This window comes from Atractosteus spatula, chromosome 21, assembly GCF_055471065.1.
Source record: "Atractosteus spatula isolate fAtrSpa1 chromosome 21, fAtrSpa1.hap1, whole genome shotgun sequence".
Lineage (NCBI taxonomy): Eukaryota > Metazoa > Chordata > Actinopteri > Semionotiformes > Lepisosteidae > Atractosteus > Atractosteus spatula.
In genome coordinates, this window is record NC_142726.1 from 3,798,384 (window position 1) to 3,823,103 (window position 24,720).

The 24,720-nt window shown below is 39.6% G+C and overlaps 3 protein-coding genes across 3 annotated transcripts in view; 2 read left to right on the plus strand and 1 right to left on the minus strand.

The window, feature by feature from the left end:
- The window catches only part of LOC148817010 (DNA topoisomerase I, mitochondrial), a 70,476-nt gene extending 64,978 nt beyond the window's left edge, over positions 1-5,498 (plus strand). Inside the window, exons 18-21 of the mRNA XM_088938675.1 lie at positions 646-773; positions 3,966-4,060; positions 4,802-4,951; positions 5,351-5,498. Coding sequence (XP_088794801.1) covers positions 646-773; positions 3,966-4,060; positions 4,802-4,951; positions 5,351-5,453 — 476 coding nt within the window. The 3' untranslated portion in view covers positions 5,454-5,498. The remainder of the gene's footprint in view (positions 1-645; positions 774-3,965; positions 4,061-4,801; positions 4,952-5,350) is intronic.
- Positions 5,499-8,621: 3,123 nt separating this feature from the next.
- Positions 8,622-14,052, minus strand: hsbp1b (heat shock factor binding protein 1b). Its single transcript, XM_088938595.1, has 4 exons — positions 13,849-14,052; positions 12,384-12,450; positions 11,193-11,323; positions 8,622-10,096 (listed from the first exon to the last, which is right to left on the minus strand). Exons 1-4 carry the CDS (start codon positions 13,891-13,893, stop codon positions 10,085-10,087), a joined length of 255 nt encoding a protein of 84 aa, XP_088794721.1. The 5' UTR covers positions 13,894-14,052; the 3' UTR covers positions 8,622-10,084.
- Positions 14,053-16,067: 2,015 nt separating this feature from the next.
- The window catches only part of LOC148817012 (solute carrier family 66 member 2), a 45,673-nt gene continuing 37,020 nt past the window's right edge, over positions 16,068-24,720 (plus strand). The window contains exons 1-4 of the mRNA XM_088939224.1: positions 16,068-16,198; positions 16,521-16,574; positions 20,279-20,518; positions 20,681-20,814. Of these exons, the coding sequence (XP_088795350.1) occupies positions 20,301-20,518; positions 20,681-20,814 (352 nt within the window). The 5' untranslated portion in view covers positions 16,068-16,198; positions 16,521-16,574; positions 20,279-20,300. The remainder of the gene's footprint in view (positions 16,199-16,520; positions 16,575-20,278; positions 20,519-20,680; positions 20,815-24,720) is intronic.

Below are 24,720 nucleotides of genomic sequence, written 5' to 3' on the forward strand. Positions count from 1 at the left end.
AAGACAGTGTTGCTAGAGGAGGGACTTGGAACTTCAGCACATCCTCAACCTTTCCTTGCCTGCTGGGTGTCAAATGAAAACATCCACCCTTGGAAAGTAGACCAGGGCAGGAGCAGTCCTTCAGGTTTATCTCCTCGAAGCCTGCAGAGGTGGCTCACAGTTTCAGGACCGCTCGGGGGTGCTGGGTGTTTGAAGCTGGGCAGTGAATCCGCTATGTCTTGGCAGGTTCCTGTGAGTTCACTGCTTTGTCTCCACGAGCATTAGAATCACAGCTTGGCAGTGTGTGGTGTGGGCTTGCTTGCAGTGTTGCAAAAAACAAGCGAGCACAGTACACATTTTGGAGATTAGATCCATGCAGTTTGCATGTCTCCTGGTTTGAGTTTATGTAAAATAGAGGAGGAACCATAATACCCCTTTACCAAGTCTGTATGAAGCAAAAGAAATGCAAGAATTATAGAGATTTTTTAACAGACTAAATTGCTCCCTTCAAACTTGTGATCAGTGGAAGGGATTTTTAGCAGCATTTTGATATCAGCTTTAAATGGCCTTTTTCCTCAAGGAAACCTTGGAAAGCTGCCCAATTTCAGGATTTTGTTATGGTGTAACAGGGAATTCATAACACAGGTTTTCTCTTCTGCATTGCAGCGTCGGATAACGTCCCTGAAAAGATCTTGTCCTACAATAGGGCTAACCGAGCGGTTGCAATTCTGTGCAACCACCAGCGGGCTCCGCCAAAGACCTTTGAACAGTCCATGGCTAACCTTCAGGCCAAGGTAAGAGAAACTTGCAGGCAGAGAAGAAAATGTAAGTGGTTGTGTGTGTAGTGTGCGAACAGTTAATAGAAATTAACTGGAATGGAAACTGCATTCCAGATTTTTTTTTCTTAAACCATGTGTTGCCAGACAGCTTATAGAAAACAATTTGAAAAAAAAATAATTCTACACCTAACAAATATTTGAAATGTATTTCATTCCTGTAAATCTCTTGACTTTGTTTTGTCAAGCAGCAGATTCAGAAATTGAAAAAAGTATCAAAGCAGGTTAATTAAGATGTGAAAGGAAAGTGCAGCAGCTCTTTTCATTTCAACATCTCCATTACAAAATAAACCGGGATGTTAATTGCTACAGTATAAACGTATAAACTCTAGCTTTAATGCAGAAGTGGAACATAAATGGAAGCATAAGCCAGACAGCTGAATATTAACTGCTCATTCTGTTCTTCTCTTTATGCTCTTTTTATAAAGACTGTCTCTCTCTGTTCACGCCATTTCAATCGACTGTCCTTTGAGTGGAAGCAGAAAACATCTACCAAAATAAAAAGCTGCCGTTGATTACCAAGTTGTTTTTAAACAACTACACAAGAACTCAATTTCAGCCGCTCTTAAGATGAAACTTAATTTTCACCTTTTTCGTGGCTTTCATGATCGCTACTTTCATTTCCAAGTGTTTTGCTCTATTTTTAGAATTTAATACTTTTTTTCCCACTTTTCCTTTCTTAGCTCTGTTTATGGGCTGTTAACACTCAAAATAATCATGAAATCACAGAGCAGAAGTTGTATGTTAACAGAACGAATCTCTGTACACAGCAGCCTTGAGCCCAATTCCTCTGCAATACTAGTGAGCAAGCCTGTCTGTTGTTCATATATTCTGAACTTTTGTGCCATTTTGCCATGCAAGAGTCTTATTATTTCTGAGAAGAAGCCGTTCATACAGTATGTTATTAATATGTACGGCTGTTTGTGTCTTGATTGTTCATACCACAAGGACACACTGTGTACTGATTTTGGCTCTTAGGTCACAGCTGATCCAAATTCACATAGTGATATATCAGGGGTAGGTATATGTACACTGCTCTAGGCAGTGAAAAAAACAAACAAAAAATGTAGTGCCTGGTTCAACAACAGTACCATTTACAAATGTATTACCAACAGACAAAAGCTAATCTTTATGCATAGCATTATTCAAAAGATAATAAAACTGTAGCATCTGTAGCATGATGTTTACATGTATGCTTAAAAATCTGGAGCAGTACCATTTGAGTAGAAAATACTTCAATCAGCTGTGAATTGGCCTGAAGAGAAATCGACCTGACGTTCCACCTCGCTTTGGCACCACAATATCAATATCATTCACACGGTTGCTGCCGTCCGGCTTGTGTGTCTGCATTTGATGAACAGTGTTCCAAAGCCAAGCACAGCCCCTTTCCAGAGTCCTATCTGCAAGCAATCCTGCCTTTTTCTCCATTTTCCGGTGCTACGGAGTCAAGGATCCACCTCAATCTACATTTCCTCATTAAGTCTCTTAGGAATTCTAATTCCTTAGGTCAGTTTATCTTAAAGAAGGGGGTTAATAAGAAAACGCAGATACCAGGTGGTAACAGGATAGGCTTTCAAAGACCTAACACAGAAATATAGCTGCAAGGGCATTTGACCGATGTGAATTAATAAACCCCTCACCAAGAACACAACCTCATTAATGACATTCCCTTATGAGTCTAGCATACCATTATTCTTTAACTTATTAACTTGTAGCATAATTGACACAATGTGAAATGGCAGAGCACTGTTTAAAGAATGATGAGGCCAAGCTCATAGCTGTGTCTGCCTTCCATCCCAGTATAGAGACAAGGAAATGCGGTTCCACAATTATGAATGATCTTTATAACGTACATCTCAAACTCACGAGGTACATATGCTTATCTGTTCTAATTAGGGTTAGGGACAGGGCCCACACCTGAACCAAAAATAGCCTTTGTGTCACCATGCCTAATAGGAACTCCCGAACTCACAACTTCATCCCATTGGTGCCTCCCTACCACCCTTTCTATTCCCAGGACCAATGTCAACTTCCCCATCTTGCAAGATGAGGAACCCTTTCATCTCATATCGCTGCCCTCCTAATCTGTGCAGCCTTCTTGTTCCCAGCTTCTTTAACTGTGCACAGCAACCTTCCAACACCAGGCACTCTCCCCTGCAATGCAACCTGTGGCAACACCTGTAAATATATAGCCACACACATTCAAGGCCCCTCTGGACAATTCCTATTACACAGATGACATAATGTATTTCCAGCAACCTTATTTACCGCATCTCTTGCAGAAAATGTCCAGCCATTTACATTGGTGAGACAGGAAGAACACTGGCAAACCATTGCAGGGAACATGTCAGGGCTTTGAGGATCAAAGGTCTCTCCAAACCGATAGTTCCCCAGTTCATCTCTAATGGCCATGATCCTTCTGATCCCTCTGTCTGCTTTCTCGCTTAAGGGGTTTCAGAACTCCTATTGAAGAAAGACATTCAAACCAAAATTATTCTTAAATTTGGATCATACCTTCGACCGTCTCGCAATGACCAACTAATCTCTTTCTAAATCTTCTCCATTCATTTGCTGATTTCAGCTTTCCACACCTCTCCTCGTGTTCTCCCCTAGTATGGACTCCCATTCTCATCTACTCTGTCCTTTGTTCTCCTATACCTTTATTTTCTTGTCACTTTTTCTCTCTGCCTCACTCCTAAAGAAAAATATTGTTTATTTTCTGAACCTTCCAGCATTGAATGAACCTTTGCCTATTCCTAATTAGAATAATACTGTATGCCAGTTTGAGAGAATCATGCCTCAGTGAGAAGTCCATTTGAGCCTAGACATTAGCAGTGATAATAATAGTGTGGTTTAATGTACATTCGATAAAACAAGCGACTGTGTTTTGTCTTCTCACAACTCTCATAACAAAACTCTGCTTTTTAAGGAAAACGGTATACATTCGTGGACTACAGATGGTATGCATATGGTATGAATGTTTGGAACATTTTCTGATCTTTAAAGAAAACTAGTTTTCCCCCTGCACCAAGGACATCGCACAGTCCCATAAACAGCCTCCAACCCGAATGTCGACAGCTGCTTTTTTAATGGTCATATGCTAATTTTGTTTGTGATAATTCCCCATCACTCAGTTATTTTTTCTGTCAGATTGACAACAGGAAGGAGCAGCTCTCCTTAGCAAAAAAAGAGCTGAAGCAGGCGAAAAAAGATGCAAAGGACCACGCAGATGACAAGCTCTTAGCGTGAGTGTTAGTGGGCCACTGTGGGGTTGTGGACAGTTTTGTTTGGGTTGTGATGGATGGGTGACTTGCCATTGATTGTGAAGAAAAGGCTTTGACATTTTTCCTTTTCCTGAGCCATGCTGAAGATTACTTGAAGCCATTAAAAATCTTTACTATTGTTGATTTGGCTCCATTGTTTGAATTGCAGTGCTCTGGGATTTTGAAATTAAAATTTATATTTTAAGTGCTTCAGAAAAGACCTTGGTTTTAATCTGAAACGTTTTTATGCTCCATGCAAAAGAGACAGTAGATAAATGTCCTTGGAAAATGAAGTGTTTTTTTCCAGTTTGTTCACAATATGAATAATTACAGTTGCATTTCGCTCCAAATGCTGAATCGTTCTGCTAACTGCCAGTTAACATCTGTGAAGCAGATGTCTCCTGAATAACAGGTTTATCTTCAATTATTTGTGGCTTCATAAGATCTTTATAATGATCATAAATTAAACTGTGCTGTATAATTTTAACCAAGGGTGCAATGCTGTGGTCATTGAGGAGACCTCCATTATTGTGTGCTGTAATTACTAAATTCAGCAATTTAATAAACCTAATGAATATATTTATAATTTTCCTAGGCATCAGAAAACCACAACAGATCGAGATTATCAAAGCTTGCAGTTGTATGGCATTGCTTTACAGTAACAGACCTAGTAGAGTACAAGGACAGTGTGGCGTATTGTGCAGGTGCTTTTCTCTTTGTCAGCATTGTGGAAAAGAAGAAGAAAGCAGTTCAGAGATGTGAAGAGCAGCTGCTGAAGTTGGAGGTGCTGGCGACGGATAAAGAAGAGAACAAACAGATCGCCCTGAGCACCTCCAAGCTAAACTACCTGGACCCCAGAATCAGCGTGGCCTGGTAAGCAACAGTCACCACAGCAGGTCATTAAGGCGGCAGCAGTCAGGGAGTAAGATGAGTGTTGCAGTGATGTCACTCTGCAGGGCTGTCTAGAGAGGCAGGAGGCTTGGCCTTTTGGCATAGTGGGGTTGGTGCTTGGAAATGCCTCAGACAGCTGTGATAGTATGGTCTTCTGACAAAGGTGCCGTGTACTTCACAGCATGTGCTGGTCAAGAATGAAAATCGGCAGGTTCTAAGGAGGTTTTTATCCTTCGGATTCCAGTGTGATGGCTTGAGGAAAAATCTTGCGTTCTAGTGGTATAACAGTTTGTCTGCGGTTGTTGCAAGAAGAAAATAAGTATCTGAAAGCAGTGGTTTTAGAGGCTTACATCAGATACCCCTTTCTCTGGTTTCTTTCAGGTGTCGGAAAATGGAGGTGTCCTTAGAAAAAATCTACAACAAATCTCAGCGGGACAAGTTTGCCTGGGCCATTGACATGACAGAATCAGACTTTGTGTTCTGAACTAGGCTTATGGGTGGCTTTAGGTTCCTCTCTTTGTCCTCGGAAATAAAATGTTAAACTATAGGAATAATATCAAAAGCTTTCAATTTTTAAAAACATGATTGCCCTTTTATTTCTTGCTTCAGTGCAGAAGATTTACTACTATTGTAAGTTTTATTGTATTTTTAGAGTATGAAGTTTTCATCTTAAGCAAGTCCTGTTTTATTAACTATTTCTAATGTTTTCTTTTAAAAAATCAATAAACATTTGTTTTATACACTCAGTGTTGGAATCAATCGCATTTGACTATACTTTTTAAATCACTGGAGTTATTTGTGAAATTTGGTGATCATTAATACTATGATGCTTCTGGAAGTGAGTGATTTGTAGATCTGCTTTTAATTGATCAGTCTGAATACATCTCTCAATTCCTATGTTGTAAAACGCATAAATTAATTTGTCCTGATTGTGCTCATATAAGCTAAAAGGAAATTGTAACTAGCACTCATTTCCCTAACTGTGTGATTCAGTTCAGACTAAATTCACCATGTAGATGTCATGTGCTGAATTATAAGTAAAGCTAACACAGTTATGGGTTGCAGTAAAGTTAAAAAATTATAACTCATAAACCCACACATTTTATAGATAACTCAGAATTAGTAAGTTTTGGTGCATATTTGTCTCTCAGATTTTCTTGAAATCATATAATTGTTGCACCAAAACTTTCAAGGCAGTCTAAATGGGATAGTTCTATACTATATCCTTCAGTCAAGTAAGAGAATTCCAGTTTCAGCTATTCAACCCATAAAGACACCCTTCTAGTTTCTGATATCAGCAAAGCATTTGAGGCGTTGTTCAATTTCTTGAGCAAAAACTTGTCAGACAAAAGCTGGCTGCTGCATTTAATTAAACCACAGGGAGAAATGTAAACTGGCCTTAAATTATAGAAATCAAAGAAGTCTAATTGTAGTATTGATGGAGAGCAATATTTTCGAAAAATGTTTTACAAAATTAATAAGATTTCAAATTCAGCATGTGCAGCTGTGGTATCATGTAATGTGCAGAATATACAATGCAGGGAGTTTAATAACCTGCTAATGTGCAGCATAGTCCTATCTAATAAAGTCAGCGGCTGTACAAAACAGTCTGTACCTACATTATTAGAACAATTTAATTGAAGTGTCAGAAATGCACATGTTCATATTTGTTGCTATAATCATAAATGTATATCATTATCACCTTTCTTCCAACTTAATTGTAAATTCTTTTTAACAGTTGTGAAGTTTTCCTTTCTGTTTTCTGTAGTGATACTTGGGAAAACTTTGGTTCAATTATTCATCTTCCTCAGGCCTTTTAGAGTATTAAGTCACTCTGAGGAAGATTAAAAGGCAAAAAAAAGCAATGTAAAACAAACTTGAAACAGACTGAGCAGCAGGAGGTCACAGATTTTAATGAGTAATTGGTTCATTAAAATTAAAGGCTTAATTATCAGTGCCATCTCCATTTTTAATTCTAACATCTTTAGCCTTATCTCCCGGCACAGCGCAAAATTAATGAGCAGGTCTGCAGCTGGTGGTGTAAGTCATGAGAAGAAGTTGCCTTGAAATGTGAATTTTTTTTCAATGACATCATAGTGAGAAGATCTATCAGGCAATCCTTTTTTGGGTTAACTGTTCCTCTTAAAAAGTTTTACAGCGAATGTATCTTTTAGGTTTTCTATCATTTACCTGTAAGACGTAACCAGCTTAATTCTGTTGTTTTGGAGCAAATTTAGAATTTACAGGGGCAAAAACCATTAAACTAATCTCTTTTGTTTAAAACAAATGCAGTTTCGCAAGACACAAAGCCAAAGTCATGCTTCCGTTAGGAGTAGAGTCAAAATGCTTTGAAACAGTGTCACAGTACACCCAAACCTGTTCCTAAGGTAACTTGTTTTGCGTGTAGATTTAAGTTTTTGCTGGTTATCCTGCTGTGTTTTTCACACTTTTACCTGAATTGAGATGTGTGATTGACAGCAAAATAAAAGTGCTCAATCAAAATTTTACAACTCCACGTTTGCCCAAGCAGGCACGGGTAATTCTTTTCATCCACTTTTTATTGGACAGGTCCATACTTGGTCTTTTGGCTTCTGATGAATTTGCTAGAACCCTCCCCCAAGCAGAGAGAGGAAAACGTATCACTTTAAGTGCAGGCTTTTTCCCATCTCAGCCCCTCACCCCCTCACCCCCCTCCCCCAGAAAACCCCCCATGTTATTCTGTAATTAAGAAGCTAAAAAGAAATCAGCCAAGTAGTAAATGGAAAATTTTATATGAACCATCTCCTGTTTCATATGAAATATTACATGTGAAAGACTGCAATACATGCCCAATGGTGTAGTTTTTTTTTAATTGAACTCACTTTTATAATACTTGTTTTTTTATTAAAAATTACTGATGTGTGTGATGAGCAAAGACTTGTAAGGCAGAGCTGTGGCTCGTGCTGTACACAGTGCTGAGGAATGATGTTCCAAATTCAGGTTAGAAAAATCTCCCAAATCAATCACTTGTATTAAATGTTAGCAGTCCACAATCACTACCTACATTTAGCAGAGTATTCGGGTGACTTTGGAGGATTGCGTGAAGATTATAGCCAGCAGCCATTTCACCCTGCAACTCACAACTGGCAGCCCCACTGAAGCTCAGCAGGTGTGAGCCTGGTCAGTACCTGGATGGGAGACCTCCTGGGAAAAACTAAGGTTGCTGCTGGAAGAGGTGCTAGTGGGGCCAGCAGGGGGCGATCATCCTACAGTCTATGTGGGTCCTAATGCGCCACTATAGTGACGGGGACACTGTACTGTAATAAAAAAAAAGGTGCTGTCCTTCAGATGAAATGTAAAACTAAGGTCCTGACTCTGTGGTCATTAAAAATCCCAAGGCATTTCTCAAAAAGCGTAGGGGTGTTACACTTGCTGTCATGGAACTGCTGTGTCAGATGGAATCTGATCGCTATGTGACTGCTTCATTGAGGTACTTGCTTGGTAGAGTGGAGTCTAGCATTTTATACAAAGGGAATGACTTGAGGAACACAGTGCTTCACACACTGTTCACTGGACAGATGTATTCCAGCTGTCTGACTCTTCTAATCTGGCAGACTAGAGGTCCCTTTACTTGTAGCTTTCCGAGTAAAATATAACACCAGGAAGCACGAAATACCCAACAGTACATTAATCTTTATTAACTGTGACATAAGTTAACAGTTGTTGCTTCATTACATAAAAAACATTTTTTTTTGTCCAATTTACTATTCTTGCATGCCCCAGCTGAAGCTCATTTAGAATTCGTGACCAAGCCAAAAATGTACAAAGGACTGTAAAAAAATGTTATGGCAAATAATCCCTGATATTTGTAATTGTCCACAGAATCTATAGCAGTATAAATGTAAACCGCAAATAAAGGTAGTGGCTACAGTGTTATGCAAGTCTTCCAACCACAAAGTAATAATCACATAGAAAAAATGTAAGCTGTAAACTTAAAAGGTACTAAAATTATATAATAAAATAAATGTAAATGTGTCTTTCAGGTGGCTGACTTGATGCAGTATTGCATTGGAATTACAAAGGTTAAGGATTCCCTTCTAGGTCCTGTTTGCTAATAGTCCTGGTCGTTTCTTTAGACAACTTCATTCTGCAGCGAATAGATGAGTATGTTACGATCGTGAACTGTCTGATAATGAACAATCACTTTAGCAGTTTCAGGACCAAAAAAACCTACAGCAACCTTTCCTGAGCTGGTACAAAAATGTGCCCTTTACTCTTATTTGTAGGCACCTAATGTGGAAAATAGAGAAACCTGGCTAGCTCAAAACAAACTGCATAAGATGTAGATACAAGGGTTAAAGACTATATGATCTAATTCAAATCAATTTTACAAAGCTTTTGATTCAGTAGCTTTATTTTACTGGGACAGAGCAAACTGAAGTGGACTGAGACTGAACACTCAAATTTACCATTACTTGCAAAACCCTATCTTGTGCATATATAACATTAATGAGGTGATGTACTGTAAAGCCATACACTATCACACAACGCCTCTTCAGTTTGATTTGTGTTTCACAGGAAACCTATGTTCCTCTACAGATATTGATTCTGAATTAAGACGCAGGCACTGCTTTGTAACCCAAACAGCACACAGGAAGAGAAAAGGGTTTGGAAAGCTAGTCTGCTTTTTGCCATTGCATAAAATATATACTACTTAGGGAATCTGGCTAAATGAAGCTAGAAGCTGTTCGTGTTTAGTACTTATGTTTCATATTTAGATTTTACTGTCACACCACCTTTAACAAAACAAAAGAAACGTTTTGTAGGAAAACACTTTAATCGAATGAAATGGAACAAACTCGGATCTCCTCGACTTGGTAAACAGGTAGTGCTGTTAACATTACTGGCTTCAGGTTTTAATAAGTTAAGGGATTTCTATTATAGGTTTTGAAAAGTTCTGTAAAATATCCACATTAGAAAAAAAAATCTAAATGTGCAGTCAGTATGTCAGGAATGCAACCATTATTAGAAGTCAATATAGAAAAAAATGCTTTACACACCAAGTTGAAATTAAAAAATCATAAACCACTCTGAAAAAAATCTGTTCTTCTCGTAGAAAGAGTTCAGTACTTAGTGTTATTTGGCAACCTGAAAAAGACAGAGAGGTTTAAAGTCAGCTTGTATGTACTTAAGCCTGTTACACATTCAGTTCTATCAATCCATCCGCTGTCTAACCACTAACCCATTTCGCAAGGGAGCGGAGCCTGTCCCAGCAAGCAACGGGCACACATTCATGTCTTTGATTTATAAATAAAAGTGTTAAAAAAAATGTATAAGAACTACTCTGCCTATACAAAGTCTATAGTCTATAAGTCAACATTATTCACCAAGAGGTCTGAAATGTCACTGCTATTCTCTTGTGTACATTTTTCTCCAATTACTTCTCCAGTAACTCACTTACTTTCACAAATGCTAATGCTGAAACATTTTCATTGAACAGTTACTCCCAGAGCTGTTGTATTTGGACATTGATGTCAAGCTGAGAACAGTTAAATGAGTTTCTCACTGTAACATCCCCCCAGTCGCCCCTGCACACCGTACACAACTTGTTTTAAGAAAGTAGAACTTTCTTAACTCCATGGAAAGAACAGAAGGTGCACAGACACTCCTCTGACATACTGTACACCCCTGCAGTTTGTCACATGACAGATTTGACTGCGTGCCACCATTAGAGGAAGTCCAGTCTCAGCTGACGTAAGTAAGAGGACTTCAACATGACAACTTTAGAATTCAGACCGCGTTTTTGTCAGGCACACTTTTTGCCATCTCCACTTTCACTTTAAAACAGCACATCTTCCTCTTTTATAACAGTTTAACCAAGCAAAAAACCTTAATCCAGCTTTTATTAATTGACTTTTTCTAAAAACTTCTTTGAAATGTTTACTTAAGCTGAAAAGTGAAACAAAGCTGAAAAGACAAAAACCAAAGCAAATAGAAAAGGTGGCTTTAATTCTAACCTTACATGATCTTTGTACCCCGTCCTCTATTTGAAATAGACAGTTGAACTCCTATTGTAAATGACAGCAGAACTGGTTTAATCGCCAGTCTCCCTGCAAGGCATCTAGTAAATGGCTGTGCTGTTTCTGATTTCCTTGAGGAATTCAGAAGTTGAAAAATAAAGGACAAGGACCAAAATGAAAAAGGTGGGTTTTATCGATGGCTACTCTCCATCAAAAGTCATTACCTTTTTGGCTGACTGCGAGTCCGCATCCTGGCTGACCTTATTCTCCCCTTCTATCTCCTCCACACCTGCCTGGGTCATCAGGTCTGCGATGTTCCTCTCCAGGTCATCAATGCGAGTGCTCATTTCGTCAAGTGCTCAGGTCAAGGAAAGGCTTAGTTTTTCAAAGAGTTCACCAGAACTGGCAGCCACTCCCAGCACAGATACGGCACTGCCCAGTTTTCTACTGTCAGCAGGTAAGCACATTGGCGCAAAGTAAAAATGAGGTTCGACTTTATTAAAGCAAAATCTGCCTCATTATTAATCATCACAGATAGACCTCTTTAAATGATCGTGTTCCTCAGATATTACATCAGTAGGCCTGCATCACTAAATGATCCAACTATAAGACGTCAAAAGGTTATGTTTTTCTGCTTTTTGCCACATTTTCATCATTAACCTGAAAATGCCATTGATGATTTTCATATGAAACTGAATGATAATGTGTGCTGACCTAAAGCAAAGGGGAAGAAGATCTGTATCATGATAAAGATCTACCATTCCCTTTTTATGGAAAGCCTGCTACTGATGACTGTAACAGCAACCAGTTTTTCCCCCCATGTTAACTTAAACTAAAGCAGTTGATTACTTATGGGAATATTAGTCTTTATCCAAAACTGTCCATTCTAGGTTAGACTTGTAGGGACCCAAGGTATGAGCAACAGGATAAAGCATTCCTCTTCTGAGACCTGTATATGGCAAGATATCAGATACTACATTTGAAAAAAAAATGACTTTCACTTTAGAATGAATAATTTTAAAATTAAAATATAAACATGATGAAGGTTACAAATGAGGTCAGATTGTCTTTACAAATTCTGCTTTAAAGTAGAATACGGATCCGAGGATTATACTAATATCTAAAGATACTGGGGAGCAAACTTCACGAATATCACTGGGCAATATGTTCAATACTTTGACAACTATAAAGAAGTGCCCCTTAATTTCAGTCCTAAATACTGAAAAATAAGGAAGCTGAGAACCTCTGTAGTTAAAAACATACTCAGTGTGGCCAGGCTACCAGTGTCCCGAGAGTGCCCTGCTTGTCCCCCCAAACTAAGCCTCGTTCTAACCGAATTAATTGTGCTTTATTTTGGTAAGAGAATCATGTTCTTCCTATAAGTAAAAAAGGCACAAAAATTGAATTCAGGATATTTCTTCCAATTATCTGGTCTGACATGGTCTGGAACTTGTCCTGCATCTGCTGAAGCAATGTCTGGACCTGAAGAAAAAGAGAGGGAGATAACTTAATGAGGCTGTTCTTTATTGTGAAAAGAGCACACTAATAATCCCAGGAGCTCCTCACCCTAGTCCTGAGGGGAAAATGATCTTCTGGACTTTCGCTTCAGTTGAGATCCTAATCACAGACTAAGTAATTGCAGTTTTCTATTTGGGGCAAGTCTGAAAATTCACTTTTAGCTCTTAAAGGGTGAAATGAGATTTGGCGTAACTAGCGTCAACCCTGTACCGATTCCCAAGTTTCAGAACTGCCCTTATGCTGGTGTATTCTACACGGTTGTAACCAACCGACCTCTGCAGAAAGAAAAGATGGCGTGTCCGATACAGCGCTATTCTCATCCGTATGTGTGTTCATCACCAACTGATCCACTAGCATGAGCTGCTCGGTCAGAAATATTTACAAGAGAACCGAGCAGCGGCTTTGTAAAGTTCTGTGGGCTAAAGATGTGGGAACCGTACTCCTGACGTTGGGTTTTATTAATACTCTGGAATAACCAAAGAAGTTAAACAGAAGCCTGAACAAGCAAGCCAATCTGTGAAGCCATCAATCAGCACGGGAGATGTGGAGCTCAGCTGGCATGGAACCCAGAACATAATATTTCTCCAGGACCAGGACTGGGCATCACTGCCTTCTCCTCTTCGTGCGTTTTCCATGATGTTAAAATGTGGGAACTTTCATCACAGCACAGCACTAATGTGCCTATTTAGGTGAACTGCGAGCTTCAAGCGACTTCTTAAACAGAGTACTGGCGCACCGAGCCGACAGCGGTTAAATTGCGGGTGAGGATGAAGTGGTGCAGAAACCATGGTTACGACACAACACAGATGGCGTCCTCCGGTAAACGGCAACCTGGGTTTTACCCATTTGTACACAGTGCCCAAACTTCAGTTTTAAACATAACGGCGTCCGGGACGGATCTGCAGTAAAGTATCAGCAGTTAAATGCAACCCGAATGCACTTCCGTTTAATATAATCACACGCGAGGGACTGTTAGAAGTCACATTTTAATCAGATGTTCATTTAGCTCGGTAAGCCATTTTCTTGCTTACTCCATTTCGCAAGATAGGAGGACAGGCATTAGGGGTGAAAATAACTGACCTCGAGCATCTCATACGTCCTCAATTAAACTGATCAAATACACACCGCTGAATGTCTTCAGCGCTTATCGTGGTTTCAATCCTAATCTAAACACGCCTAATCTCGTTTTGAAGATGTCACATGCCAGGTGTTTGACACCTAGTGAATGATACGGTTTTAGAGCTACCCTTGCCAATTCAAAATTACACAAACGATGAAAGTGGGATATACAGTATAACACAGCAGCAATCAACAAGGCCCCATGTCCCTTCACAGAAACAGCTGCGTCCTTTTCGCACTTACCACAGCTGTAAGGTCCTGTACCGACTTCGGATCCGTTTCCGACATGTTTACTGATAAGGTGTTTTAAACCTTCCACGCCTGGATATATTGTTTCTGTGTTGAAAATCCCCCAGAATATGACCGATCACCACTAGCACCAGAGTCAACCAGACACAAACCGTGAGGCTTTGGGCGAGATCTCGCGAGGGCAGGGGCGCGATTTCACTGAGAGTGCTCATGGGATCTGTAGTTGTTTTAAGACTTCTTGATGTCCATTATTTAAAAACCGGAGGTGAATAACATTTAATTAATTAGCGTTTCGTCTAAGATCTAGAAAACAAATGTCACACAAGTTTAATTTTCAATAAAAATATTTCGTTTGTATCGTAGGGGTGCATTTCTTAACTATTTCTGTATTTATCTTTATGTTGTAATCCTTCTGACCAAAGGGTGCATGCGAACATATAATATAAAATATAAAAAAATGTTTTGCTTACTAATGTCCTCATATAGATCATGTCGGTAATTCGTAAAAAGATAAAGAAAACGTCTGAACATATTGGACACATTAAAGTGTAGAAACAGGAAAAAAAGAATGCACTTTTATGACCAAGTTGGTTAACGTTATAAATCTAAAACTGTATATCTGGAAAGAAGAAAAAAACAGAATCATTAACAGCCTCAAAGTTGTACGAGTTAAAGGAATTTAATATTTTTAATCTCGAACCAAATCAAAACGTAGAAATGTATTTCAACAAAGTAAGGACTACTGAAAATTACTGTTACTTTGAGCTCTTTAACGATCTTGTTTGTAATCTTATTTAAAAAAAGAATAACGAAGAAATGTTACAATTAATATGCTGGTTGTATAAATGATATCTCTTCAAGGAGGGTGCTACATGTACAGTAGTTTGTGAAGTATGTAAAAAGTCAGATTGTCAGAGTCAGTATGATGGGAGACTTCAAGCTCAACAATGGGACGAACACAAACAGTGGAAATGAACACATTACGCGTGTACTATGTAGTTTTAAAATAAGATTCTTGACTGCGACGCTGTGTCAGCTTGCATTATCTGCAAAGGAACATGTAAAGGTTAATTTCAAGACTGAAAAGCAGAAAGAAGAAACAATAAAACAATTATAGAATTCTGGCCATCACAGAGGACAGTCACCACCCCGGGCATGAGCTCTTCACCCCACTGCCCTCAGGCAAGAGATACAAGAGCATACGGACACGTACCACCAGATTCTTCAATAGCTTCTATCCACAAGCAGTGCGATTGGAGAACACATTTGTCCATGCCCCTCGGACCACACCTACACCATCTACCTCATTATGATTTCTTATTTACTGCACATCTCCAGTCATTGTTTACACGTCTGTATTGTTTACAGTACATTCAAACTGTTTACTTGTTTACTTGTACATTGTCTACTGTTTGATTGTATATTGTCTTGATGTACAGTACTGTCTGCACTTTCTGTTTTTACACTTGTTTTAACAATCGAGAGACTTTCTGTAAGTAAGAATTCCATTGTACCAGTACATGTACTGGTTACATATGGTAATAAAGTTCTAGTTCAAGTTCACTCACGGACAAAAAATGTTTCTTCTTTCCACATCTCATTGTGGAGTTAACCTTTACTTGTTCATTGTTAAGCATAAAGTAGTTCCAGAGGCTGGTCGTCTTACCATTTAATAAACACTTGTGCAAAAACCCAAGGATATCTTTGACTCAGTCAGGGACCACAATGTTTATAGAATGTACCTCACTTCACTTGTGATTTCTGCTATTACAACAACCTCTACCGTTATTGATAAGCTTAGTTTGAGTGAGAAAAAATAAACTTATCAGTCAGGAACATCTGTAATTCACATTGACCAGAATCTTGAAGAAAAAGACGATCACAACAGCTCAAGGTAAACAACTTAATAGTGTTTCATTGCGTAGCTCAAAGCAGTTTGGTCAACGTTTTTGCTATAAGTGTAGCAAAAAAAACCCGTCACAGATCTCCCATTATCTTTGCAAACAGGCTTTTTGTGTAATGTTACATAATTTTTTTCAGGAAGGGTGGTACCATTGTATCTCTTACTTTTCCTGAAAATGAAACCAAGTCGTTTAGCATGCAATGGTACAGTTCTCAAATTCTTACCTTGTGAGTAAAGCAAACGAGTTTTAGGTCTTTCTCAGGATAACCACGTGAGCACGCCAATCCCACAGGAAATTCACTTCTTCATCGAGATCTGCTGATATTTTAGATACAGTATGTTCGTTGTGTTGAATGTTTTTACACTTGTAACATGTATCTTGCAGGTTAGAGTTCTCAACTGATGGGCTGGTCTTTTTTATTAGGTTGTAACACCGCACAGGTAAATATGATTTTCTATTTAAATAGGAACAAATAACAAATCACTTTAAGGAGAAGCGACAGCGTTGAGTGTTTTCTTTAAACGTGGATATTCAAAATTTATAACACCCCCTTTTAACAATTGTATTTTTAAACCATCGGCGAATCAATGTTAGGTTCTTCTCTAGCAGTTATAATGTTATTTAATTTATTGTTTTTTAACGTTTTTATAAAAGTCAAACTCCACTAAGAAACTTTCAAAGAACTAAATTTAAGTGAGCGTTGCAAATGACACACGAATGATAACAGTCTTGAAGTAATATTAATGTTCCTTTATATCGCAGGAAGTGTCTTGGCATCGCTGTGGCAGCTGTCAAACGAGCCTTCACCACACTAAGGTAAGCAGTGTTTCTTTTAAATCCCCGTGTTTCACTGCAAAAAGTAGCACTGCAAACAGTACTACACGATCTGAAATAACATTATTTTCGTTATTAAAATTACAATACTGTCGAATTGAAACGAAAGTGCTTTTTTTCAAATGTTGTGGGTTTACAGACACTAGCTTTGAAGTTCCTCAAAGCGCTCCGTACAGCAGTTAGCCTGAAACTGAATTTAAACTTTACAGCAGAGCTACAGTGTATTGCGGGCATAGAATCTACAGATAACTGCAAAGGATTAAATAAACTAAAATGAAGCCGGCGGTACTTGGAAATTACAGGTCGTAAGGAGAGGAGGTTACATTAAAAGAGACAGAACACATAAGGATAAAAAGTAAAACGTGTGCGCTTAAACGGTGAACGATATACTGCAAGTTTGTTTTTTGTGTTAGTGTTGATACGTACTTTTCGTGCGTTTGAGTCGAATGACTGTACATTTTTAATGGTTGCCAACTAAGGCAATGTTTCGCAAGCAACTTGGCGTCCCAAGCAGGTTATCCCCAGTATCTGTATGAGTTCATGGGAGATTCTAATCTTAGCTGCAGATCCATTACTAAGAACCCATTTAGAGAAAGTGTATCCGGTTTCGTTCACCCTGTGGGACAAGCCCACTGATGCTGTCTGTGACCACCCACCTTTGCAACGAGCAATGCGTGATTTATGTGGGCGCTACAGTACGCAGGGTCTTGTGTAAAAAAGTTGAATGAAATGCGCTAAGCTGCACAGCACCGAGCGTTCCAAAGAATTGGGTGATAATCAGCAACTGTGGACATCTGGAAATACGCACCTGCTGTTGATTTAGCTTTTTATTCACCGTCAGGGTACGCTGCAGAGTGCAGGAGGATAGCACAGTTCAGTTATACAAGGCTTTTGAAAATTATTATTTCCTTAAATTAACGATTTTCCTTTTTCATCATGCAGTCAAACTCACGCTTTACTGAAAAGTAAAACTAACAAATGTCATGTTCAAATCACGGCCAGTTTTGTACAAAATCAATACTTTGGTTTTTAAATAATTCACTGTCAGAATGGAGATAGGGAGCATCCTAACAAGTATGTCACTATAGAAAGAAATCACCTTTATAAGAAGACCTAATCAACTAATCTGACAAATCATGGTGAATAGAGGGTATCTTAGCAGTTTTCTGGCCTCTTCGTTTAAACTAAGCTTTTTTAATTTGAGGTGTAACCCATTTGGCACAGTATTTCAGTTTCAGTGCCTCATGTTTCACAATTCTTAAGTAAGCCATCTTTCTTTTTGAAATGATCAAAACATTCGCTTGCTAAATACAATGCATATATTTCAAATGCATCCCCTTCAAAAAATATAGTGTTTTGCATATTATGCTAATAATATAATGCAAAAAACTGTTTTAGAATTATTTGTGTATATTTAAATAGAGTTGCAGATAAGGACTACAGATAAGATGGGGCTGTTTATCAGTTTGAGGTAATACATTGACAGACCAACCTAAAGTAACACCTAAAAATAAAGCTTTTCTAGTAAAATTCAACATGTTCTGTGTATGAAGTGGTTTTCAAAAGAGTCAGTTTTTCTTTCTCCTGTAAATACCACCACTGTTTTCATTAAAGTAATTCCTGTTGAGGCCTGTCTAATACGGAGCACAGCTTTTGTAAATGACATTTAAAGCAGGATTAAGGCCTACAGCAGATGTGTCTCATTAAAGATGAGAACACTTCCTCTCAGGAATTCTCGCAGGAGATTAGGTTTTGTGGAACAGCAGCAAGTTCAGAAGATGGAACTTCTGAACTCCTGGACTGAGCTGAGGTCGAAGCTCAGGTGGCCTGCTGCCTCTTTGGAACTGCCAAAAAATAATTAAAAAAAAAGCTTCATATATTTTTTTTCCTTTTTTCTTTTTAGTTAATAGAGTTCAGTTTCATATCCCAATATGTTTTTTTTTTCATATTCATATTCAGTCTCATATTCTGATCAAAATGAAAATGCTTTCTTGAAAATACCAGTATCATCAGCAGGGAAAATAAACACCTGGACGCACAATGTCTCACTTTGACACATGTCCTCAGTCTTTGAATATGTATATTTTAGATTGCTGCAGGTCTGCTTCTCTAGTCTACTCTGAATAGGATTTAATCCTATCTATGTTGCCTCCATAACTGTTACTAATTACAGCTGCAACGCTTTTAACCTGAGCCTTGACTTCTAGCAGAAGTGCTCATGGAGAAAGAAAATCCTGACCCAGTTTTGCACCTCCACCTTCTTTTTGTTAGCTATATTTTTTCAGAGTACAGCAGCATACTGAAGAGAGCTCATTTTTGGAAGCCAGACTGCTGTTTTCAAGACTCCAGAAAGTGTGCAGACATTGTTTGTTTTTTTTTAATTTGTGACGTGAATAGTTACCACAAGCAGAAGTGGGTGTTCTGTGCCCCATGCCGACATCTTTCTGATTCAGCAAATGTGTTGCCTGAAAACAAAGTACAACAAGTGCTCTGTCACTGTCAGTACACTGAATATGTTTGAGAATAATGGCAACATGTCCATAAGAACAAAGCATAGAATTCTCTACTGCTAAAAATCTCCCTGGTAAAATGAGACTTGTCAGATCTCACTCACTGTGCATGTTCAATAAATCTCTGTAGGGGATTAATCTCTCTCAGAGCAAGTAGAGAATGGGGTCAATTGTCTGGATTAATGCATGTGAACATTAATGTGATTAAAAACAATTTTAAAATAGTGATAACGTCAGATAATGTTTTTTTTCATGTGTTGATTTTTTATCTAGTTCGTGTAAAGCAACACTTTTCAACCAAAATACCACTATAGATTTTTAATCTGTCAAATTTACAGTGGAATTATAGTCAAAGAAACACAGTTTTCACCGGCTTTCCACACCTACCTGAGGTGGGTTTAACAAAAGGCTATTCGGTTTCAGCCACAAATTTTGTGCTTAAAACAAGGTTGAGAATAGTGGAACTCTCATGCCTTTTCAAAGTATATCTTTGCTCACACATCTTTGTACCACATTTCAATTTTAAAAACAATGTTTGACACGGTCAGGTGGAAACCTCAATTGGCTTAGCACACACGTATTAAAATTTGCTTGTGAAACTAGACGACCTCCTTTAAAGTCTTTCCCTCCCTCTGCTCGTTACACTTGTGTAATCTGCCTTTTTTTTACTATTGTGTTTAAACCTTGATAACTGATGAGCATTTCCTAATAAGGCATCAGATTATTTTATTTCAGCGAATAGGAAAGATTGAGAGCTGTTGATCCAGCGGCACTGCGAGTGCTAACAAAAGTGAGCTTTTTTTTCTGTATCAAAATCCACTTTCAGACATTTTGAAAATGCTGTACCTCCCCGATGGAGAACCCAAGCAGATTACATGAGCTCATGTGTCATTAAAGCTGTAACTCCAGGAAATCTCATTTATCTGCCTAGGAATGTGCCCCTTTTTGCTTCATGGCTGATTTGTTTTCCCCTAAACAAGCTCCATACATGGGCAAACTACACGAATGATGGAAATGCCCATCAGGAGGTGGATTCACAGGTGATTGGGCAGTGGGGCTCCTGTGTGGTTCATACTGGCAGCTGTTTGTATAGATGAGGGCACCTGTGCAATATTCAGGCAGCTGTCCTCTTTTTGGCTGACAGATATGAAGTGACATCTTCTTTGATCTGAACAGGGAGATCGGAAAACTGTGAGATATGGACACGGAAGTGGATCTGGGTGTGGATATCGAGGCAGGCCCTGAAGGTTCCTGGTCTCTGCTGTCATGGCTGGCATCGTGCTTCATGGTGTTCGGAGGGGTGGTGCCCTACATCCCCCAATACCAGGAGATCCAGAGGATCTCCAACACCGAGGGCTTCTCCACACGCGTCTGCCTCGTGCTGCTGGTGGCAAACATTCTCAGAATCTTCTTCTGGTAAGGAGGAGTTTCTGTCTCCTATTTGTGGACTTGTAACCCACCTGAAGTTCATAGCAGTCGAGTTATATCGTGTATATAAATTCAAAATCTAGGAACATATTTTTCATTGGGAGTTTCAGGTGTTGTGTTGTGAAACTCTTATTCCGATTCTTTCCCTAGGATAGGGAAGCAGTTTGAAATGACTCTGCTGCTCCAAAGCCTGGTGATGATTGGCACAATGCTTGCCATGCTGCACTTATGCTGCACCGTACAGACTGCCAACCGGGTCTCCACTAAGCAGCACCATTTCACAGGTACAGTGCTTGTCTCTTTATTTTCCGTGCAGTTGTCATGGAGAAGCCCTTCATAAAGCTGCCGATTAAAACAAAGCGCACTGATAATAGGCATGAGAGGACAGGCCCTGATCTAAGATCGTTAGCTCATGAGTTATTTAGAAAAATGAATTTAAAAAGATGAGCTTACTAACATTGCAGAGAAGGAGCAATTACTTTAAAAAGAGCACTCACAGCTAGTCGTGAGCAGCTTCTATACAGTTAACCAGTGAATAGGGAAGTAAACTCTTATGGCTTTTAGAAACTGAAAGACTGTAAAGACTGGTCAAAGACTTCTAGTAAAGATGTTTCTTGTTTTGAAATGGGGCCTATTTTATGCAGTATGCAGCAGGCTTCATTTAATTGCTTCTGAACATTAGCTCGGCATAAGTGTAAAATGCTTCCATTCCTGTGTAAGCATATGAAATGGTGAGAGAACATACCCAAAACAAGGTGCAAAGAAACACACTCGACTACCTCTAGATATCGGAAGTGTTCCATCACATGCTTTTGCAGTTGCTGCTTCATAGTAAGTGAGAAAGTAAGAGGGACACTGATGCCTTTAAGTGCCCTTCATTTATTTTTCACAGCCAGAGTCAGTACTTTTAAGAGTTGTGGGTTTGGAACAATCTCCCGAGCCATGTTGTTGAAGCTGTAACTCTGGCTTCTTTCAAGAAACAGCTGGATGACAACACCAGATCAGTTAGTTTTAACAGTCACAGCAATTGTGACAGCTATTGTCGCAGCTATTGCGGAAACACAGGGCATAAGATGGGCAACACATCTGTCCATTTCAGAGGCAAATTGCATCGCATTGTCAGCAGTACAGACAGAGTCATTGGCCATCTATTGAAGACCTGTATAAACTCAGACTAAAGAAGCGAGGAAGCAAGCAGAAAAGATTGTCAATGACTCTTCTGAGCCAGGATGTCATCTGTTTCAAAAATATGCTTTGGGGAGATGCTACTGGTCAATCAAAAAAAAAAAAACGCCTGACCATGTTTAACCAGAACACATCAATATGGGCTATAGTGTGTATATAACTGAGCTGGGCATGTTCCTTTTGTGAAGTGTTCATGCATTATTGAATTGGTTCTGCACCAAGACACAAGACCAGATTCCTAGTACATGTACTGTAACATACTTAGGAAATAAAGTGATTCTGATTCTATGCCTTGAATGAGAGACACACACGTAAAAATGAGTTACATCAGATCAATTAGCTACTAACTAGGATTGGGTAGGTTGTTTGTAATCTTTTAATCTTGTAATTCTTACTGTGTGTGACCACCCACAGTCACTCCACCCGAGGATGAAGGGCACCACACTGGCCAGTGAGCTGTGGCCTGTGGAGTCCCATATCTCATGCATTCCTGCAATCGAGTGAGACGCACAGTTTTTTGTAATATATACATATCGACGGTGCGTTCTGCAAATTTGGTGGTGTAAAACCTTGAATGTAGTCCTACAGCAGTCAGTGCCCAGGGTGCCCATTGAATGGTTTGGTTGTCTTCATCCTTAGCAATGACTGGATCAGCCAGTTGCACAAAAGAACAAGTGCTCAGTCCGCACTGATGAGCCTGAACTATGTGTCTGAACTGTGTATCTGCTAGAGATTATGAGAAAGTAGTGGAGGTGAAACTGATTTTGCACTGGAGCAAGACAAGTTATCAGTTGCCAATGTGATCAGCTTAATTTGCAGTGCTGGAACACCCATCCACCCGTTTTCTAAACACTTTATCCAGTCCTGGGTTCTGGGGGACCTTAGGAACAGGTGCAAGGCAGGATACACACCGGCTGGGATGGCAGTCTATCACAGGGTGGGAGGAAACCAGAGCGAGAGAACCTGCAGAAACGCAGGGGGAACAGACTAACTCCACACAGACAGAACCCCAGGTCTGCAGCTTGAACCCGGGACCCCAGTGGGCCACTATGCTGCCCATTAGTATCTCCCAGTGCAGAAAATATGCTCATCTTTAAACATGACTTCTGTTCTTAAAACAGCTTCTGGCTTACAGTTTAAAAATCTGTTGTGAACATTTATTGCTAGAATTGCGCCAGTGTGAAGGATTTCTACAATTTAATGCACTCACCCAGAAGGCCAGAGTGTTTCTAAAACATTTCCAGAATTAATTCATTTTAAATCATTTGCAAATGTCCAGATTTTAAATATTTATTGTGGCTTTTAGTCAATACCACATCTGGAGTAGTGTTTAGGTTAAGATGCTTGCAGGAGTGTTTTCTATGGAACCAAAAGAGGGGGCCATTGGGTTAGATATTGCAGATTGTTCTGGGAACTGTCACCATTATCATATTTTAAAATGACAATACGTCCAAGGTTTATGATTATGTTCTTCAACAAATAATACTGAAAATTGTAAAGATTATAAGCCCTTCAGGGGCAGTATGGTGGCAAAGTAGCCGTCACTGCTGTCTCTTAGCTGTAGGGTCCAGGGACACTTTCTGTGTGGAGTTTGCATGCTCCCGTCTTAATTATCTGTGTGTGCAGCCTTTGATTGGTTGGTGTCCTGTCCTTTGTGTAGACCCCCCTTGTGGAATAACAACTTAATACATTTACAGTATCTGAAGGGTAGCAGGTGGCTTTTAAAAGCAGACTTTCATCAGTGCATTCGCAGTTAAAGGTTACTTTTATGCCTTTCACTCAGAGCTACACAGACTTCATTCTTCTTACGGATCGTAACATCGCAGGTGCTGGCTGCAAAATTGATGCTAATGTGCAGTGAGCGTGGAAGAGCCAGTGGCCATGCACGTGATCACACTTCATTTTCTTGTCCTGCGTCCCTGTGATTTCCCTTCCTCTTCAGGTATGCGGAAAGGCAGAAGCACACTCGTGATTGTGAAAGGGGACGGGATTTGACTGTAGTTTTGTGACACTGAGATTCCGACTGAAGTGAACAGAAGCGTGGAAATGTTTGAGAAATGAATCCTAATATTTATTTGCTTATGCTGATTCAATTAATCTTTTCTTTAGGTCTGGTAAAGTTGAGTGTTAGTAACAGTTTTAAATGATGGACCTGATTCAATATACAGTAGCTACAGTATAAATCAGGACTGAATTGATATAATTTTTCCAGTACATCATCCATCTATTTTCTAGTCACAGGGGAGAAGGAAACTAACACACACACACACACACACACATATAATGCCAATTTTCCCATCAGTCAATTAACTTTTCAGTATGCATATAGTTCCACAGCCCTTCCCCCCCTTGGCAGATCAGATCACAACCTTGTCTTGCTTACACCATTGTACACGCCTATTGTCCAGCGCCAACCTGTGACCATGAGGACTGTGAGGAGATGGTCTCAGGAGGCTATGGAGGATCTACGTGGTGCTTTGGAGGCCACCGACTGGGATGTGCTGTGCGAACCACATGGGGACGACATAGACAGCATGGTGGACTGTGTCACTGACTATATTAACTTCTGCGTAGATAACACCATCCCCACCAAAGACGTACACTGCTTTTCCAATAACAAACCCTGGATCACCAGCGACCTGAAGGCTCTTCTGAATGACAAGAAGAGAGCCTTTAGGAGGGGAGATAAGGAAGAGGTCAAGCGTGTACAGAGGGAGCTAAAGCAGAAGCTAAGAGAGAGCAAGGACGCATACAGAAAGAAGATAGAGGACAAGCTGCAAAGGAATAGGGTGAGAGATGTATGGAGCAGCATGAGAGAGATCACTGGCTTCAAACAGGCTGGGGGTGCAACAGAAGGGAACCTGGAGATGGCCAACGAGTTGAACCAGTTCTTTAACAGGTTTGATTCTGGGTCCTCTGTGGCGCAACACCCATCCCCCCACAGCCACACACTCCCTAACCCTTCACAGCTGCGACTGCCCAATACCTCCTCCATCCCCCCACAA